The sequence below is a fragment of the Columba livia genome, chromosome 2 (genome assembly GCF_036013475.1).
Source record: "Columba livia isolate bColLiv1 breed racing homer chromosome 2, bColLiv1.pat.W.v2, whole genome shotgun sequence".
In the NCBI taxonomy this organism is placed as follows: Eukaryota; Metazoa; Chordata; class Aves; order Columbiformes; family Columbidae; genus Columba; species Columba livia.
The window spans coordinates 6,477,985-6,499,147 of record NC_088603.1 but is presented as its reverse complement, the minus strand read 5'-3'; the positions used below and the strand labels follow the sequence as shown (position 1 = coordinate 6,499,147).

General features: G+C 37.7%; 1 protein-coding gene across 1 annotated transcript in view; it reads right to left on the bottom strand.

The window, feature by feature from the left end:
- LOC102085467 (sodium channel protein type 5 subunit alpha-like) overlaps window positions 1-21,163 on the bottom strand; it is a 44,651-nt gene that overhangs the window by 18,736 nt on the left and 4,752 nt on the right. The window contains exons 2-14 of the mRNA XM_065050379.1: window positions 19,541-19,851; window positions 16,862-16,980; window positions 15,404-15,493; window positions 14,224-14,352; window positions 11,418-11,509; window positions 8,960-9,166; window positions 8,267-8,330; window positions 7,110-7,254; window positions 5,623-5,817; window positions 4,128-4,316; window positions 3,381-3,483; window positions 1,032-1,270; window positions 765-917 (exon numbers count right to left, since the gene is read on the bottom strand). Coding sequence (XP_064906451.1) covers window positions 765-917; window positions 1,032-1,270; window positions 3,381-3,483; window positions 4,128-4,316; window positions 5,623-5,817; window positions 7,110-7,254; window positions 8,267-8,330; window positions 8,960-9,166; window positions 11,418-11,509; window positions 14,224-14,352; window positions 15,404-15,493; window positions 16,862-16,980; window positions 19,541-19,813 — 1,998 coding nt within the window. The 5' untranslated portion in view covers window positions 19,814-19,851. The remainder of the gene's footprint in view (window positions 1-764; window positions 918-1,031; window positions 1,271-3,380; window positions 3,484-4,127; window positions 4,317-5,622; window positions 5,818-7,109; window positions 7,255-8,266; window positions 8,331-8,959; window positions 9,167-11,417; window positions 11,510-14,223; window positions 14,353-15,403; window positions 15,494-16,861; window positions 16,981-19,540; window positions 19,852-21,163) is intronic.

The window sequence follows — 21,163 nt, the reverse complement described above, 5'->3', positions numbered from 1 at the left end:
AAATGGAAAAAATACACTTGAAATAGGACCTGAAAAGCCAGATGGGATCTATTCTTTGTACCCTCGTGAACAAAGAGGACATTTTTAGTGAAATTAGCATTTGGGGCTGTTAAAACCTCTTGGTCACGATACACCAGATGAAACAGAATTCAACTGAATTTCTAGGGGTGATGACTCTGAAAAGCCATGAAGAATGTTAGAATTAATAAATTTAGCATTATAAGTACATAGTGAGGCCACAAACAAAAAGGTAACATTACACATAGACATCTCAGAGCTACTCCTCCTTTCCCCTAGCATGGAGGAAAATCTTGAGGAGACCTCAAGGTGAAGTTTGAGCCTTGAGGAAACCTGGGGCTTTTTTGCACAGCTCAAAAGGAAAAGCTGTGAAGGAACCTTTGCTATCCCTAAGCTCATGAAAACACTTAGATAATATATTTTCTTAATGGAAGATCTGAAATGTAGTTGAGAGGTGCCACTGTACAGACCCAATGGGGAAGCAGTGAACCCTCTGCCAACTCAGATCTCACTGTGCCAGAGGATTGGTAGCATCCAATATACACAGTATAATAAATATATTGAACATATTCTTCAATATTAATTTAATATTCACTCTAATTAAACATTCATGTTGCCTTACTATTTACTAAGAAAGAGAACTGATTTAACAGATTCATCAGTAAAATAACTCAAGACCATTTCACTGTATCTTTTACAAATCTATACAACACATGTAATTTTAAAATGAATAAGTAAATAATTACCAGCCTGAAATATGACAGATTTGCTTCAAAGCTTATTAGGCCAATCATAACAACTACGCTATCAAAAATATTCCATTTTTGTTGAAAATAGTTGTAAGGATCTAGAGCGATGATTTTCAAGATCATTTCTGCTGTAAAAATCAGGGTGAAGACCTGGAAAAAGAAATTCAGCAATAAATCACTGAAAAAGTATGACTCCTTAAGGGACTGTCCAGTATATATATGGGGTTATAACACCATATTCACTCTAACATAGACCTAACTTACCTTGTCACTTATACAAATCATTCGTCGGTAACTCTTTGGCATGTCAGGGTACTCCAGAGCCATGAAGAAGGTATTCACAATAATGCAAACCATGATTAAGAGATCAGCAAATGGATCCAAAATTACCAATTTCACCTTGTCTTTGACTGCTCTCCAGAAGGGACAACAATTCCAAATTAGATACTTTCGAGCAAAACGTTTCCAAAATGTGGGGCATTTCATTTTTGACTCCTGCAGTTCTAAATGACAAAGAGGGAAAGTGACATAGGAATAATCTTATGTGGAATTTCACACTATGAAGAAAAAGACAATCAGTCACAGAAAAGACTGAAAAGAAAAATCAATATTGTGAGCAGAATGCCATCATTGAAAAAAATCACAGAATCACAGAACGTCAGGGATTGGAAGGGACCTTGAAAGCTCATCCAGTGCAATCCCCCCGCCAGAGCAGGAACACCCAGATGAGGTTACACAGGAAGGTGTCCAGGTGGGTCTTGAATGTCTCCAGAGTAGGAGACTCCACAACCTCCCTGGGCAGCCTGGGCCAGGCTCTGGCACCCTTACTGAGAAGAAGTTTCTTCTCAAATTTAAGTGGAACCTTTTGTGTTCCAGTTTGTACCCATTGCCCCTTGTCCTATCATTGGTTGTCACCGAGAAGAGCCTGGCTCCATCCTCCTGACACTCACCCTTTATATATCTGTAAACATTAATGAGGTCACCTCTCAGTCTCAGTCTCCTCTTCTCCAAGCTTCAGAGCCCCAGCTCCCTCAGCCTTTCCTCATAAGGGAGGTGCTCCACTCATCCACTCATTCTACACAAACTAATCACAAGCTATTTAAAGGTCACCATCCAGAAATCTCGTCATTACAGGAACAGGTAATATCACCCACCTTTTCATATGTTTATTTTACTACTGAAGGATGATAAAGGATCTGCATTAAGGAGAAACAGCTGCCTCTGGGAAAACCAACAACGTGTTTTCTGAGAGCTGCATCCGTGCAGTCACAGTTGCAGCAAAGGTTGAAAAGACAGTCCAGGATAAAATGAAGAATGGTGTCTTTCATATCTTGGTGTCCATAGTTAAGGACAGGGTTATAAGTCAAGTTGGAAGGGACCCCAGGAGATGTCTAGTGCAGCCCCCTTTCCAAAGCAGGGTGGCTATTAGTTCAGAGACTGAATAACCTATTCCTCTCTCTGACTGTCCTCATGGTGAGAGCTTCTCCTTATGCTCAGTTTGAACCTCTCTTCTTTCAATTGATGTCTATTGTCTCATCTTCCCACTGTCCACGACCATGAAGAGTCTGGCTCCATCTTCTTGATAATGCCTTCCTACACACTGGAAGGCCGATACTACCTTCTCCTCAAAGCCTTCTCTCCAGGTTGAACCAGTGCAGCACTGGGCGAGCGTTCCAGCCCATGACTTGGTGGCCCTCTACTGAACTCAATGTATTTCACGTACTGGGAAGGTTGGGGGGCAAACTGAGCATTTTATATGGCCTAGCATGTGCTTAATAAAGGGTGATAATCACTTTTCTCCTGGTTATGAGCCTTTCAATATAGTCCAGGATACTGTTAACCATTGCTGCCAAAAGGGCATGTTGCTGGGCCTTTCTCAGCAACCTCCCCACAAGGACCCACAGGACCTTTCCTGCAGAGCTGCTTCCCAGCCACCTCTCAGCCTGTATTGTTGCAAGAGGTTCATGCAGATAAGCAGTAATTTACATTTGTCCTGGTAGAACTTCCATAACATTCCTGTTGGCCCATTCCTCCAGCCTAAGTCCCTCTAGATGGCAGCCTTTACCTCCGGTGCATCAAGCGGTTCCCCCTCCAATTTGGTGTCATCTGCAAAAGCTGAGAGCAAGCCCTCAACTCCCCCAGGTCGTGTGTCCTAAGATACACCCTGTGGTGCTCCACTTGTTATCAATACCTGCCTCCAGGTAGAACATAACCTGTTCAACCAGATACTTGAAGCCCAAACACTCAACCATTTTTTTGTCCAGCCATGCAGACTCTAACACCTTAACTTGGATGGAAAAATACTGTGGCAGGCTATGCTGAGAGCCTTGCTAAAGTCAAGGTAAATTAAAACAGCGCTTTCCCCCCATCCAGAAACCCCAATTATTTTATTGTGCAGGGCAATCAAGTTGGTCAGGCATGATTTACCCTTGCTAATTGTCAGTTACAGCTGAAGTTACGTGAGATACGAGAAAATTTGTATTACTGAAATGTACATTTTATTGCAGCACAATTTCCCCTAGTGACTTTTAAAATAATGCTGACTGTGACATTTTGATCTCTTAGGTCAAGTTACAAAATCACCATAGGATAAAACACTAAAGTATGACTTACGCAAATTATCTGTAATAACAGTGGCTGCACTCATTAACCTCTGTCTTCGAAAAGGATCTTTAATAGCATCCATTGACAATTCATAGGAGAGCAGTATCTGCCTCTTTGGTTAGAAAGACAACAGAAGATAATATAACAAGAGAATATGAAGAAATGGCAATATAAAAACTATGTCCAGTATAAGATAAATATGCCTTTTTAAGTACACATTGCAATGAAGACTGAAAGAATGTAAAACAAAACAATAAAACAATATCATGTGTTTGCCTTTGAAGGCGACGGACATTTAATCAAAAACAGTAATATTTTTCGATAATTTTTTTCCTCCTGAAAATGTTTAACAAGAATAATAATAATGTCTTTATATAAGAAGTATAGAATCATTAACAGGGGAGGAAAGGAAACAAAAATAGTCTTATCTGTGACTGATAAAAAGAACATACAAAAAAACCATCAACAATCAGTTTGAATAATTTATTGGCTAATTATTGATTATTAATAAATAATAAATATTTACTAATATTAAGAATAGTTATTTGGTTTATCAAAATTATCAGTTTTCCCAGCCCTATCAAACCTATTAAGATCTATACTAATATTGAACCACCTAAAACTAGGAATGGAGCTACTATGTTCTCATTAGAAGTTAAGGAAAGCTAAACTCAGAGTTACTGAAGTGCACTGAAGAACAGACAGGTCAACACACATATCTTTATGGGGCACACTGAATTATTATCGAATACTTACAAGCTTCTTGTGGCTGCGATCAGGCTGTGAATTAAATATAGTCTCGTCTTTGCCACAATCACCTAAAATTAAGCTTTGTTGTAAAATCGGTTGTTCTTTCATCTCTTTTCCTTTTAAATTTTTCAAGTCAGTAACTGACATTTCAGATATGACATGTAAGGCGTTATTACTCTCTCTAGCAGCCAATATCTGTAAAAGAAACAGCAAAAAGTCGGTCTGTTAATACATGGTGAATGGACTAGGATCATATACAGCTTAATTATTATGCTGTCTGAATGCTTTGCGCTAATAATTCTTACCTTTCAAATATTAAGCTACAGTTAAAAGATGGGAGTACAAAATCCTATTCATGATACTGAAAGATAAAGCAGGGTTACTTATCAGCTACTATAATTAAAGATTGCTCTTGGCACTTTAGACATTGTATTTTGTATCTGAATTGCAGAATACTAAAGCATATCCTTTTGCTTTCCTTTTCTTACTTTGGAAAGGACCTTGAAACCAGAGACAACAGAAGACTAAGGGCTCAAACTCAGTCCTAAAATGTTAAACTTTTCTTAACTACTAATCCTGTTGAAAGAAAAACAGAAGAAAAGCCTAAGTAAAGGTTGGCAAGCTGGAATTTCAGACAGAGAAACACTACAGGCTTGTTGACAACTGTAGAGGAGGAATTTGGTAAACTGGTGATGCCTTTCATTTAATGATGAAATTGGATAGTTGTCAGAGAATATTTGTATGTCCTCTTATAAGTCTGACTTTTCTGGTTGCTCAGAGGTATCTTTTATAAAAAGTTAGAAGATAAAATACGACTTTCAATAACTTTCAGTCTATCTTGTTGCCTTAGCTCAGAGCTTCACTTCTCAGGAATAAAGTAAGAACAACCAGGTGATCCCTGGTCTCCTACAGGCCAAGGAACAAGTGAATTAAGGCAACGCCGTGCCAAGAGGGAACGCTGTAAGAACACAATGTGTGTGTATCAGCTCTACAACAGCAAAGAAACTCCTGCAGTCTCTGGATGTTCTTCTGTATTAATATGGAATTAATGGCATTAGCCTGGCCAAAGACTATTCCTTGTCAACTCATAGACCTTTTGCATGCAATTCATCAAAAGAGACATGAAATCCCCCAAATAGCTGAGCACAATGGCTCTCGGAAAGTTTGCATTTTTAATTGGTCCTGAAACCTATCAGCAGCAGAACTTCCAGTTTCAGGAAGCTGTAGAAATGACCACTTTGCAAACATATTCACTCACACTTCCTTCATCAGAGTGTGCAGTAATAACAAGATGGAATATCCAGAGAAAGGAATTTCTGTACATGGCATGAGTGGTATTGTATGAGAACGGGGCAAACAACAGAGTGCAGGCATTTATGCAATACCATAAAAACTGTATTCTTGCCAGCAAGCTGCTCCTACACAACACCAGGTGTGCAAATTCTAAAACTTAAAATGTTTTAATTTGGATTCAATGTATTAAATATACTAACTTACAAACCTGTTCATTCTCTAGAATTTGTTGAGCATCCTGAAGTAATTTTTCCTTTGCCTCTGTTTCAGCAAGAGTAGATCTGTTTTGCTCTTCATATGCCATAGTTACTACAGCCAAGATCAGATTGAAGAGATAAAATGAGCATAAAAAGATGACCCCCAGAAAAAATAAAATGTAGTTCTTTCCAGATGTCCGGATAGTCTGTGAGGAAAACGTAAAGATTGCAATAAATTCTTAACAAACTAACATTTACAATAGAATTTCAAACCAACTTGAAACAATTTATTTTCCTATATAATAAAAAAGGTTGACATATAGCACTGTTTTCTTTCAACAACAGTAGGATCTGCCTCTGGTCTAAATGGTATAGAAGGTCTAGAAATCCTTCTAGTCAGGAGTTCCTCTGGCCTTCAAGTAAATGAATTTCAGCTCTTAAAAACTTCTCTGTGATCATAATTCAGTGAAGAATTAACAAAAACCATTCCAAAAATTAAACATATCCCAGAAAATCGGGGAAGTGATCATCATGGTTTAAGTTATAAGAAGACAATTTCAGTTGTAAAGAGATATACAGGTGACTACAAAATAAATTCATAAAACTCAGTAACAAGGATGAAAGCTCAGATATCTAAACAGTCAGGAAAGATGATATATTTAGTGAATCAGAGGCAATATTTAGAATGATTGCTTATTTTTACATTTTGTTTTCAAATGGCAGCAGAGGAGATGGCTCAGAATTAAGCTCTGACACATTCAAAACTAAAAAACACATGACCTCCAAATGGTAGGAACATGTAGCCATTAAAAAAATACATATATATATATATATATGTATCAGTTAGTAAAGCTTGCTGGAAAAAAAATTAAAATGGGCCACACGGAAGCTATAGAACAAGTCAAAGAACAATTGTCTTCTAGCAAAGGCACTGCATAGATGTAACAGATCCACAGTTCTCTACATGCAATTTTTCTACCATTTTTGTCAAAAAACAGAACTTAAAGGTTAAATTCAACTCTTGGAATCAAAACATAAAAGCTCTGATTTTTTTTAGTGCTAGTTAATAAAAATGGCCTGAAATGTAAGTGTATATGTTGAGCCAAAAGGTTTGCTGGGGAGTCAGGACGTAAAAGGATGAGAAACAAAGCGCATAACAAATTCCCCCATCCCCTGCAGCAGCACTGAGCTCATCAGCTGGATCTTCTATATACCCGTTCCTTTGATATTATATTTACATATTATCATTTAACTATTAATCACTGTCACAAGTGTCTTCTCCAACAAAACTATGGGCATTCACAGCAGGATTGCTCCCATCTACCATCACTTGCAGGTGTTACAACTTAGTCACTTGAAGCTACTTCCTTAACATTTACATTGAGTTTAAAAGAAATTTGGTCTCAGGGATGTTAAAACAGGTGTAGATTTTTCTAGTGGACATAAAGCTCTAAAATGCACGTCTAATGTCATCTTAGCAGGTAATAAAAGTACCTACTTGTCTGTAGAGACGCTCCCAGTAATCCTGTGTCATCAGACGGAACAAAGAAAGGAAGGCCCAGCCAAAATGGTCAAAACTTGTATAACCAAAGTCAGGATTTTTCCCAATCTTCTGGCATCTATAGTTTGTTGGGCACTCAGTGCTATCCACAACAGAAATGTGAAACAATACACACTTGCAGTATTAGATTGTACCTGGAAGCATCCAGTACCCAACACCAAAACCAGATTTGTTCAGTTTATCTGAAAGTCTGCTTTATTATTCCTCAATGTAATTCTGCCAGAAGGTCTGAGTCATATCAGACAATCCTAGAAAGCTAATTGTCTGGTCAAAGAAACAAGACAGAAACTCTAGTTGTGTCTAGTTTCTGGCTAAACAAAAACGCTTCGCTAATGTAGGATACAAGCAAACAAACACACATAGAGGGCAAAAAAATGGAAATATGTTTGTTTTTAAATAATTCATCAAGATAAGAAGAAGAAAGTTTATTAATATCTCAAAACTCTTTACTAACCTGTTCCCCTCCTCTTCTACATTACCAGTGGTCAGGAAAATTGCATATTAATAATAATTTAATAAATTAATTAATAAATAATTCCTTGGCTCATAGAATCATTTTGGTTGGAAGAGATCCTTAAGATCCTTGAGTCCAGCCATTAACCCAACACTGTCACTAAACCATGTCCCTAGGAACCTCATCTACATGTCTTTTAAACCCCTCCAGGGATGGTGACTCCACCACTGCCATGGGCAGCCTGTTCCAATGCCTGACAACCCCTTCTGGGAAGGATTTTTTCCTAATATCCAATCTGAACCTTCCCCGGTGCAACTTGAGGCCATTTCCTCTCATCCTGTCACTTGTTACTTAGGAGAAGAGACCAACCCCCTCCATGCTCCAAGCTCCTTTCAGGCAGTTCAGAGATCAGAAGGTCTCCCCTCAGCTCCTGTTCTCCAGCTGAACCCCCAGGTCCCTCAGCTGCTCCTCATCAGACTTGTTCTCTAGAAACATCTTGGTTTTAATTTAATCACACCCCCCACACAAATTCCACCCTCCTGAAAAATCACCACCATTCCTTTAAGCCAAAAATAAAATCACAGTACATCTGGAGAAAAAAAAAAAAAGAGAGAGTACTAAAACTGTTTTGTTCACTTACTCAGGATCTGAACTGAATCCACAGAGCAATATTTCAGAAGAGTTATTAATTCTGTAGCAGATATCTAATAAAAAATGAACAAGGAATCATTGAATCAGAAGATGTCAGCACATCAACATTAAACCATATGTTACTGCTCTTTAAAAAACAGCCTGGTGGGCCAAATCTCTGTGAAAGACCCATGGCACAACAAAGAGCACTCAGGGCTGATTCGAGCAGATCTGTCCCCATGCCAAATTAAACAAACAACCAACAAAACCAAGCAAACAAAAAAACCACAAAACAAACTAACCTGCATAACTCATAACGTAAGATTGTATTTAACAAACAATAAAAACAAGAATCTCTGCAACAAATAGGCAAAATCTCTGGATAATATAGCTTAAGCAATGGAAAAAATCATTCTCTGTGAAGTACCCTTGAAATTGGGATCCCCATACAATGTACATTGGAAAAGAAGCAAATGCTTATAGAAAACTCAGTCTCTTCTGTCCCACAGACTGCTAATCTTGCTCCAAATCCCACATTCACTAATCTCAGATTCTGCTGTCCCACAGATTTCATGTTGCTATGTGTGCAAATGGAAGGACCTAACTTTGTGTGAGAAATACATGCAACTATATTTTAACATCTCTGTGAAAAAACATAGGCAGATAAACAGATTACGTAAAGGGAGAAAAGAATGAAATTTACCTTCCTCGCTTGGTAAATATATCTTGGCATCCTTACACAACGTTTCATTGTATATTGTATTATTGAGGACACATTTGGCTGTTAAATTGCCCATAAAAAGCTGAAGGCCTATTAGGGCAAATATACTCAAGCAAAAAACAGTCAAAATCAATACATCAGTAAGTTTCTTAACGGATTCAATAAGTGAATTTACGATGACTTTCAGACCTAGAAAAATAAGATTCAATGATATGCAAAATGAGAAGAGGAATGCAATAGTGTTCCCATAGGAAATATACAACAGTTGCAAGTATTTTAAAAACAATCAGTGTAAATGTGTTTTTGACTTCAGAGTATTAAATGAGGTAAAATAAAGCATATGCATGAGTAAAGTATTTTTACTTAAATTTCCGAGTCATAAATTACTTGGCTTTGACTTCATTCTAACACTAAATTTTATAACGTGAAAATTCTAAATTAAGATGGCATCTAAGCAAACTCTTAGGAGCTCTAATGAATATTAACAGATTTCTGTGCTTGATTAAAATCAATCAAGCACTTCACATTGTGTCAAATACATATTACCATAAAGGATAGCTTCTGCTGACCTCAGGGAATTCTCTCTTAGAACATAACGTCTTACAGATATCAGCAGTTTAAAAACAACAAAATATTTATGACAATGAGAAGGGAATAAATATGTGCCAGGGACCACCCAGCTGGAAAACAGCTGGGCATAAAAGGACCTGGGGGTTCTGGTGGACACCAAGATGAACATGAGCCACCAATGTGCCCTTGCCACAGAGAAGGTGAATGGTGTCCTGGGCTGCATTAGGTAGAGCATGGCCAGCAGGTCAAGGGAGGTGATCCTTCTCCTCTACTTAGCACTGGTGAGGCCACATCTGGAATACTGGGTCCATATCTGGGCTCTCCAGTACAACAGAGACATGGACATAATAGAGAGAGTCCAGCAAAGGACCACAAAGATGACAAAGGGACTGAAGCACCTCTATCATGAGAAAAGGCTGAAAGAGCTGGGACTGTTCAGCCTGGAGAGGCGAAGGCTCATGGGGGACCTCGTGAACAAATATAAAAACCTGAAGGAAGGGTGCAAAGAGGATGGAGCCAGGGTCATTTCAGTGCTGGTCACTGACAGGACCAGAGGCCATGGGCACAAACTGGAACACAAGATGTTCCCTCTGAACATCAGGAAACACTTTTTCACTGTGAGGGTGACTGAGCACCGGCACAGGTTGCCCAGGGAGGTTGTGGAGTCTCCCTCCTTAGAGATACTCAAAAGCCATCTGGACGTGGTCCTGGGCAACCAGCTCCAGGTGACCCTGTTTGAGCAGGGGGTTGGACCAGATGATCTCCAGAAATCTCTTCCAACCTCAACCATTCTGCAATTCTGTGAAAATGGGTTATATATAAACTGAAGACCAATATTCTGGCAGAATAAATGAATTTGAAATATGACATCAGCAGAGAGTGATAGCCAGGATTTTTCCAGAAGTCTTTCATAAGAAAAAAGTAAAGTTACATTTAACATCTGTTCTCCAATGTGAATATGAAAGGGAAAGTATGGACAAGTGGTTTTGACATTAAAAATTAAACATGTCCTATGTTTGATCACTGTTAAAATTCCATAGCAAAATCAAAGATATGTTTGTAATTACATAGAAATAGTAAAGTTACTATATTTAATAAAGTGGGATGTATAGTCATTTATAGATTTTCAAATGAGTTTTTGCAGTTAGAATATGAAATTCTTACTTTGGTATCTTAAGTAGCAGCACAGCTTACAGAAATTGGGAATTTGAACAGACTGCCTGGGGAACTGGTGGAGTCACCATCCCTGGAGGGGTTTAAAAGGTATTTAGACGAAGTTCTTAGGGACATAGTTTAGTGCTAGAGTTAGGTTAGGTTATAGTTGGACTCAGTGATCCTGAGGGTCTCTTCCAACTGAAATTATTCTATGATTCTATGATGTGGACAGCATATGCAAAATACTATTGATGAAGGTATTATGCTCAGTCCATACTGCAGCTGTGATCAGTAAAGAAATCAATGTAACCCTGAAATATCGTGAAGTCTGCATTCTGGGAAATAAACCATAGAAGACTGAGCTAAGGAAGTACAATGTGAAACCAGAAATATTGTGGTATAGCCATCATTATGTAAAGACAACATATTGAATAGGGTGGCACGGGGCAAAGTAAAATTGAACATTAGTGATGGGATAGAAAAAGAAGAAAATATAAACATTTGCCTGTGTCAAAATAATTTTGAGGAAAGATGATTAAAAACTTATGTTAGGATACTGCTGAGAGTTACTACAAATTGCAAAACTGTCAGACCTTGGGATCCTATTAACCATCACAAAATGTGACCAGAAAACTGAAGACAAGAACAGGAGAGGACTTAGAAATAGCACAGTGCTGAAGCAGGGAGAAAATCGGTAAGATATGTCGTTCCTTACCTGGTATTACTGAAATAGCTTTCAAAGTCCTCAGTACTCTGAAAGTTCGAAGAGCTGCGACCTTGCCCGGACCTTCATAAATAGTAACATACCTATAAAATTAAAGCACCATATACCTGAATGACAACGATCTAGCTTTTCAGAGCATGAGTATACTGAACACACAGTAACGAGTAACTTACAGAAAATAAATAGGTCAAATACGTCCTAAAGTAGTTGTTTAAAGTTAGGAATATCTAGATATCTATATAAAATAATGGGACTTTTGAATACTACCTTTGAAAAGAAACATGGCAGGTTTTTACTTAGTGTGGATTTGGATGCTTAACTTTTGAAGTGCTTACTCATCAAAATGTCAAACATAAACCTTCAATGTCACAACCACACCTTCTCATACTGAGACTAATCTGATTTAGACCACATGAAAGTACATGATGTGGCTATCTCAGAACTCTGCAATATATACTTTAGGAGAAGAGAGCTGAGCAAAACTAAGTTTATAATATGTTGATTCTGTACCACATGGCTGTCTTTCTAACTGTTACTTAACAGTCAGCTGAGAACTTGAGTATTGAAACTAGTTTCAATTTAGTCATTTCAACAATTTGAAAATTTCAGAAAATTAGGATTTTAAGAGTTGCATGTTCTACATGGCATTTTATATTTAACAGGTTAGCCCAGATTTTATAAGACTGTCAGAACGGACATGAATTGTGATTCTTCTTATGACAAGGTCATAACTAGTAACAGAATTGCTTAAAATAAAGTCTCAATAACAGCATCTGAGAAACATCAGTTGGAAAGGACCTCTGAAGGTGATCTGGGCAACCTCCCACTCAAGCAAAACTTTCTCAGCAATACATCAGAACGCTGGGGGTTTATCTAACCTGTAAGATTAGCTAATTCTCAAATACTTTAAGTAATAACTTAACCGTTGAGTTAATTTCCAAATACTTTTATTCGTTGCATGATAGGACCCCAAAAACTCAGAAGGTACTAAATTGCAAAGTGCTTATATCTGCTCAAACATGCTGGACTAATTGATAGCCGCTGATGATTAACAATACGTAAGCTCCTTAGTGGTTTATAGATTACCCATAAGAATACTTTGTTAATATACATGTATGGGTGTGCAAAGACATCTGAATTCATAATCTGTTATTTACAAACAAGGCAAAAACAGTCAGAGATATGACAGTTGATGTAGCCTTTGGTACAGAGCCCATAAGATGGTGGAGTTTAAGACCCAGAGACAAGTTAGCAAGATGAAGAGTACAAAAAAATCTTAGACTTTAGGACGGCAGATTTCAGCGTGTTCAGCAACGTAAAACTGCCCCAAAGGAAAAAGTGGCCCCCAGAACAGCTGGTTGATCTTCAAGGGGATTTTCTTCAAATCACAGGCATGATACACTCTACTCTATAGAAAGGTGGATGTGGCAGAAAATCAGCTTAAGGAAAACTATTCAGAAATACTAAATGACAGAGGTTTGGTTTGAAAGCTCGGAGTCTGGGCATGAGGGAATGTGTTCACTGCTGCAAGCATGAATATTTTCCTTTCTAGATTAAAATTCTATATTTGAGATGCAAATTCTGACTTGGTTTCTTCCTTATTCCTTGTCCACCTGGCAAGTTGATTTTGATACAAATTTAATATTGACCACAGCAGTGATTCATCTGGACTTCAAGAATGACCAACAACAGATGCTTTCAAGGGATTTTAGAATCAAGGCAGTGATGCTTCCCAGATTTAATTCTTCCAGCAAGTTTATAGCTCAGGGACTTTCTGAACAAGATACAGTATCTTTATGTTTAAAATAACCCTGATGTGTTTTCACGCAGGATTTTGTCCAGATGTCTTCTGAATGCAACTGAGATGTTGGCATCCACAACCTCCTATGGGAATATGCCTACATGTAGTATGAAAAACTACTCCCTTCTTTTTTATTCTGCCATGTGACACTTCATTTGATGCCCTTAGCTCTCATTGTAGGAGAAAAAAATAAATTATTTATTATTTTTTGGCTCCCTGCCACAGACTTCAACCATGTTCCTGTTCTGTATTTTTAATGAGAGTTCTACTTTATTTAGATTCTTTATTATGTGGAATAAAAGATATACATCTTATCTGTATCTTTTTTAATTCTGTCATCTTTTGAGATGTCAGGAGCAAAACTACATATAGTCCTGAAGAAAAATACAGGCTACACAGTGAAATAAATCTGTGTTCTGCTTCTTTATTTCTTACCCATAGTGCCCTAATTTTCTAACTCCTTTTCTGACCATGATTACAAACCAAAGTGCTGTTTTCACATGATTGTCTATTTTAACTCCAGCATCACCTTCCCAACAAGTGGAAGCTATTTCAGAGCCCATAACTGCCTATGTCAAGCTAGGTCTGTTTTTCCTTGAGCATCACTTTTCAGTCTTGGGATTTCATCTGCTATTTATCGCCATGTCATTCAACACCTTGTGACCCACTTTGGATCCTTCTCAAATGAGTTACATCTGATCCAGAGTGCGACTAAGAAAATACATGCTTTTGGTTAGCTAAGCAATTGCCTCTTAACAAAATTTAAATACGTACTAAATTGAGAATAACCAAACAGTTTTAAGATGAGTTTTGCATTTAGGTCTTGCTTTAAGGTCTAGGACTATTTTTCACTTCGCAGATATGCAAAGGGTGATTGAACCACAGTTACTTTTCAGCAGGTAGGATGCCCACCACTCTAAAGAACTTCAATATCAAACAGCATTTCATCTGCATGTTTGTCTCTTGAGTGTAAAAGAACAACTGAGGTTTACTTACGTTACGACAATAACAAAAAGATCCAAGCAGTTCCACGGATCTCGAAGAAAGGTAAATTCATTCCAAAAAAGTCCTCTTGCTAATACTTTTATTAATATTTCACCAGTGTATATGGCAGTAAAAAGATATCTGAGAAGGAATGTGTATATTAAATTTATAGAAATAAAAATGTAAATGAGATTCAGGCATGTTCCTACCTTCTCTGTGATTTAGTCACTGAATGGAGATGAAGGTAGAAAATGTGAAGGAAAATAGGACAGGTTATATTACTTTCAGAAACATTATGGGTATAAGGTGATGCCTTCCTGAATTTCAGTAAGATTTCCATGTGGATCTCTATTCACGAATGTTCACCTAAGCATATAATGCTATTTTTGGATGAATAGCTCACATTCCGTTATGAAAAGATTTTAAGACTGTGTTTATGATCTAAAGCAGGCTGGAAAACTTCAAAGCCTCAACATTTTTTGAGGAAAATAACAGCAAAGATTTATTTTAACCTGTAAAGTTTGCACATTTTGTATGTTGATTCTTTAAACTTTATCACTAAAAGAAATGCTACATAAAATTAAGCTATCATTACCACCATGCTTACCTCAATATAAGTGGAATTAAAATTATAGGACCTCTGAGGCCCCAGACACATCTTCAAGGTTTAATTCCAGAACATTAGCTCAAGTTACGCTGGATACAGGTTACAAAAGGTAACATGACATTATAAATAGATGGTTTCCTAATGTGAACTGAACTCGGGTGTTCCCAGAAAACAGCAAGGAAAAACTGAATGAATATTCACCCATCTATCCTTTTTGCATGAGTTGGCCATAACAGCCATTCAGGTTATTGCCTTAGAATGAGAGATATTCAGTTAGAATCCTGCTGCACAGTCTCTAAAAGGCTTAATATTTAAAAGGAAAAATGGGGCAGCTTTCTGTGTTACATCAGATGGCAAAATTAGCCAACATTGAGAAAAGGGCATATGGTGTAAGCCTCTAAGAAAAGGCACTGAAGCTCTATAGAAGACTGTGTGATATAATAATAATAATCCTGAATCTTCCTCAGAGGTCTGTCTGAGAATTTTCAAGCCCCAGAATTAGATTACCACGTTATTCAAATTTTTTGGTCTGGCATGTTACTATCCTTAGAAAAAGAGGGAACAAATGGCAACTGAGATACTTACTCAGCCCAGTTGAGTGCATCTGGAAGCTTATTCACAGCCATGGAAACACAATTGAGCACCACAGTACATGTAATAAAGCCAACAAATAATGTGAATAATAAGCTAAGGAAAAAGTGCTATGTTGTAAAACAATAAAGTTCACAAAAGTTGCTGATTTACACACAAAACCACATACAGCTATTCAAATAATTACTTTGGTTTTCAATATGCTCAGGACTTCTCATGTGTTTTCTGAAGAAATTGATGTCAGATCAAACTTCTGCTCAGCTGGGTAAACATCCTAATTTCAAAATAACAATAATTATCTGCATGTGGAGATCGATTTGGAATTGAGGACACTAGTGGGACATAATCTGTTTAACAGAAGAGATGAGAAACATAAACAACTGGAAAAAATCTGAGTCCTCTGCTGTCTACTGTTATTTGAAACTTTAGAAACCTCAATTTCTTCCCAGCAGGAGCATGGAATAAAGAGAAATGGGCAACAACCCTGGAATAACTAGGGGTTTTACACCTAGGAAAACCAGATTAAAAAGCTTAATTATCAATAACCAGTATGATTTGAAACTGGGAATCCATATATACATTCCTAGAAGAGACAACTTTGCTCTACAATGAGTTCTGGAAACTTTCTCATTTAATATGGCAGGTGATGAAAACATACACAAGAAAAAATACCCTTTCATGAAAGTTCACTTGTTCCCTAATGAAAGGGAGGTTTTCTTTAAAATAAACATTGTCCTTACATTTAGGGTTTATTTGAAACTGAACAGCAAATTTAGTGATTTCTAATAGCAGGAATACACATTCAAAATCAGCCATAAGTTCTCATAAAAGGATCTATTTCTACAAATTAATAAATTCCAAATGAAGGCAGATGTTCTGCAGAAAGAGCACAAACTACTCAGCCTATGGTTTTACACCGCAATCCTTCACATTTTTCCATTCTTCAAACCCCATTGCAAAAATATGAAAAATGGGTGCTCCTCAGAACTTTATAAACGGGAGCGTGAAATACTTTTCTTAGGATAACATCAGACACCTTCGGCACAGCGTTGCCGTAAATCACATCCTTCATGTTTTAATAGCTAGAGAGTCATTGGTTTGTGGCGGTTTTGTTTGGTTTGTTTCCTTGTTTTTTCAAGCTTGTCACCACAGTAGATATTTAGAAAAACCTCCAGAAAGGGGCTAAAATAACAAACAGTATCCTCTAAATGTTGTTTCATAAAACTATCTGCAAATCTGACTTAAAATACGAGCTTTTTGACATTTTTACTTGTACCAACACCATGTAAATATCTCGGCTATTGTGAAACAAGATTCAATATAACTGTTTTAAAAATCTCTATCACAGCCACATGAGTTTACACTTACATTCATATGAACAGAGGAACTGAACCACAGAAAACGGCACAGTACCTTTTAAAACTGAAGCAATATAAACCAAGAAAAGGATATGAATGGATGATAATTTTAATTGCTGCTTTTCTGACTGGATTAAAAGGACCAAATATACACAAGGCAGGTGTGGCAGTAAAACGGAAAATAGTCCTCCTTTTATTTATCACCATAAAAGTCTACAAAAAAAAAAAATCATGTGAAATATTTTAATGAAAGAAAATTTTCCCCCCAAATTAAAAGTTTAGCTTTTCATATCTGCATCTAGAACTATATATAACTGCAATAAAGAGTAAAGCTTTCCTGTAGTCTTAATTGGAGCTGTGATTTGATGGTACTATGATTTGAAAGACACCAGTTCATTATTGACTGTGAGGAAGAGGTAGTAATGGAAATTAATTTGAAAAGCAAGTGACCATATTCACTTGGTCAAAGTAATTAAGGGTTACTATCCTAGGACTGCAACAATGGTGTTAATGACACTCAAAAGTACCTGACTCTTGGGTAGTGTCATAGGCTACAAAATATTCTTTACAAAATATACATTGTGTAGGATTGCCAGAATCCTGTCCAGTCAAAATTTTTATTTTGAAATACCTCTAAATTATCAAATAAAACTGTAAATCCTCTCTAAGCCACCTTAAGGTCCATGGAGCTCAGTACTTTTGCCACATGAAGTAAAAGTGAAATCCCTTAAATCAAAACCACAGTTCACTATCTTTTATGTAAATGTCTTATCCTGGTTTCAACTGGGACAGAGTTAATTTTCATCCTAGTATCACAGAATCACAGAATGCCAGGGGTTGGAAGGGACCTCGAAAGGTCATCCAGTCCAATCCCCCCACCGGAGCAGGAACACCCAGATGAGGTTACACAGGAAGGTGTCCAGGCAGGTTTGAATGTCTGCAGAGAAGGAGACTCCACAACCTCCCTGGGCAGCCTGGGCCAGGCTCTGCCACCCTCACTGAGAAGAACTTTCTTCTCATATTTAAGTGGAACCTTTTGTGTTCCAGTTTGTACCCATTGCCCCTTGTCCTATCATCGGTTGTCACTGAGAAGAGCCTGGCTCCATCCTCCTGACACTCACCCTTTATATACCTCTAAACATTACTGAGGTCACCCCTCAGTCTCCTCTTCTCTAATCTAAAGAGACTTCCTCATAAGGGAGATGCTCCACTCCCTTAATCATCTTCGTCACTCTGCACTGGACTCTCTCCAGCAGTTCCCTGTTCTTGAACTGAGGGGCCCAGAACTGGACACAGTATTCCAGGTGTGGTCTCACCAGGGCAGAAGTAGAGGGGCAGGAGAACCTCTCTGACCTACTGACCACCCCCCTTCTAATCCACCCCAGGTACCATTGGTCTGGTATAGTAGCTGATATAGTGCTCCATTTTGGAATTAGTATGAGAATAATGTTGATAACACACTGATGTTTTGGTTGTTGCTGAGCAGTCAGGGACTTTTCAGCTTCTCACACTGCCCACGAGAAGGCAGGGAGTGATCAAAAGGCTGGGAGGGGACAGAGCCGGGACAGCTGACCCCAGGGACCAAAGGGATATTCCACACCATATGATATCATGCTCAGCATATAAAAAGCTGGAGAAAGAAGAAGGAAGGAGGGGGATGCTAGGAGTGATGACATTTGTCTTCTCAAGTCAGTTATATGTCATGGAGCCCAGTTGTCCTGGAGACATCTGAACACCTGCCTGCCCATGGGAAGTGGTGGCTGAATTCCTTGTTTACTTGTGTGTGAGGCTTTTGCTTTACTTATTAAACTGCCTTTATCTCAATCCATATGTTCTACTTTTTCCAGTTCTCTGCCCTTTCACACTGTGGGGGGAAGGTGAGCAAATGGCTGCGTGTGTTGTTTAACTGCCAGCCAGGTTAAACCACATTTGTTCAAATGTATCAGCCTTAGTTTCTCTTCATCAAGAATAACACTTAGATAACTTTGAGAAAAAAAATAAATATAAAAAATCTCTGGAAGAACAAAGATTTTAACACATTCTCTAATTAAATTACTATATTCCAGTGACTTGCTGGTATACAGAAGACAGCAACATGCATGGAACGTTCTGCTCTTTGGGTCAAGTCCTCAGTCACAAAATAGATGTTTCATTTTAAATGGATTCCCAGAGCATCTACCTTACACACTCCTATAGGCAACAACACAAAACACCTTGCAATAGCACAGAGTATATGCAATATAAATATGGTACAATTAATAAAACTGATGAGACATAACAGAAAATTAATTTCTATAATGAAAATATATGGTTTTGGTGCACGGAGTACTGGGAATATCTCAACTATGTCTCCCCTAATTTGGATATTTGTAATTCAACAAAAGCATCTGTAGTAAGTAAGCAATTCCAGTACACTCATCTACTCTTTGACAGGTACTGTTTAAACTAGAGTGAGTTCAGCCTCTCAGACATCATAGAAACTGCTCTGGAAAATAAGGCATCAGTTATCCTGGAACATCTTTCCTATCAAAATGCATCAAATGTATCCTTTTTTCATAATTAATTCTGGTTGTTGACTGGAACTTAAAATGCCTTCACATTACATAATGTGGAGCACACCTCAGCACTCCCACCCCAAAATACATTAGTAATCTTTGAATATCTGTCTACAGAAAAATCAAACCCCAGCATCCCCTGAAGAGAGCTTTTACTGTCTCTTAAGAGTTCAGTGGTCAAAATTAAATTTTTAAAAATTGCTTTCAAAAGTTTTAACCTGGTGATCACTGTAGTATGGATCAAAATCTTCCAGGGGTTCCCCAATGAGCTCCGCAGGAACATCCCCATACAGAGATGGCAGTTTTTTGCAGGTTTTCAGATCAAGCTGAGGATTAAGTTTGTCTTCTTCAACTCCTTTGTCTTTATTCTCCTGGTCAACTTTGGCTTGCTGCTCTTTTTTCTCAGCAATTCTGTCCTTGATCGCTGCCAAGGACTCAGGGGTAAAACGTCGAAAGCTGTGAGTTTCTGATGGCCAAATAAAGGAATCCATTTTTCTTTCTTTATGTTTGCTTCCAGTGCTAGAAGTAACTTAAGAGAGAAAGCTATTGACAATTAGAAAATAACATAAATAATATAAAACGTAAAACTAATACCCATTAGATAAACCATTTCTGTACTGATCAACCCTCACGATGCTCCATACCCACTGACTGTTTTGCAGAATTTAAACAACCTAAAGACACCATAAAGAACAACTACAAACCGAATAATCAAGTCAATCTGGTATCACCCTCCTCATAACTGCATGTCAATAGGAAGATGAGGCTCTCCTAGAAGGTTGCAGGTTAATTAATGCTTTGTGGCTCTGCAGTAAAGTGTCGGCTGTTTCTGGAGATCTTGGTTATGTCTGTTTGTTTAATAACCACTCTTTCCCACACATCAGAGGAAACCAATTTAATCACTATTAACTACTGGGATTTTGATCCAAGTCATCGACTTGTTTATCCATGCTGACAGATGTGGGTCCATTCTGCCTCCCATGCCAGCCTGGAAAAAGGTAAATATTACAAAGAAACTTCACCGTCTTACATATTCACCAACAGCGCAACTCTTCTGGGGATTAGCAGAGTACCTTCAATAATTTGTTTTCAATTATTCTGCTTGACTTTAAATCATTGACAAAGGGGAAGGGCGGCAAGCTAACGAGAAGCACTGAAGTGGTGTAAGGCAAATCACTCTTAAGTATTTGGTCACTAATGCTGTCTGGCTTGAATTTATGACATTAATTGTAGATGACAGTAATTTATAGGACTGCAGTTCTCATCCACAAAAGATTAATAAGATTTTGACCCATTCCAGGATGACTTGCCATGTGAGACTCGTGTCAAAACCAATTGCTCCCATCTAACGAACACCTTTGGCCACCAACGAGTCTATAAAACACTCTACATTTTTGATTGCCCAAAGTCCAGCCGTGCTACTTTAGTTCTGGGTACTGTGTTAGAGATCAGTATTCTCTAATAATTACAGCTCTCTTCTTTAAATGCTTAGATGTATTTCTTTTTAAAAAAATATGCAACTGCCTAGAGCCAGAATGATTGTGCAATGATTTTATATTGGTTTAGGCGATTTCTTTTTGTTCTTTTTTTTTCCTTTTCTGGGACTTTACAAGTTCAGACCTGCTCAGAGATCACAACTCAGAGGTCAAAATTTACCATGATAACAAATGGGAAGTATATAACTAAAGAACTGTTGCTTTGAAAAACCACACAGACTCATTTCCAAAGGAAAGGTCAAAAAGATAAAGTGAAAATCAACGTGCTCTTTTTGTGTTTTTTTTTTTTTTTTTAATTTGTAATAATTCTAAGAAGATTAATTCTGTCTTCAAAGTGTTTTTAAG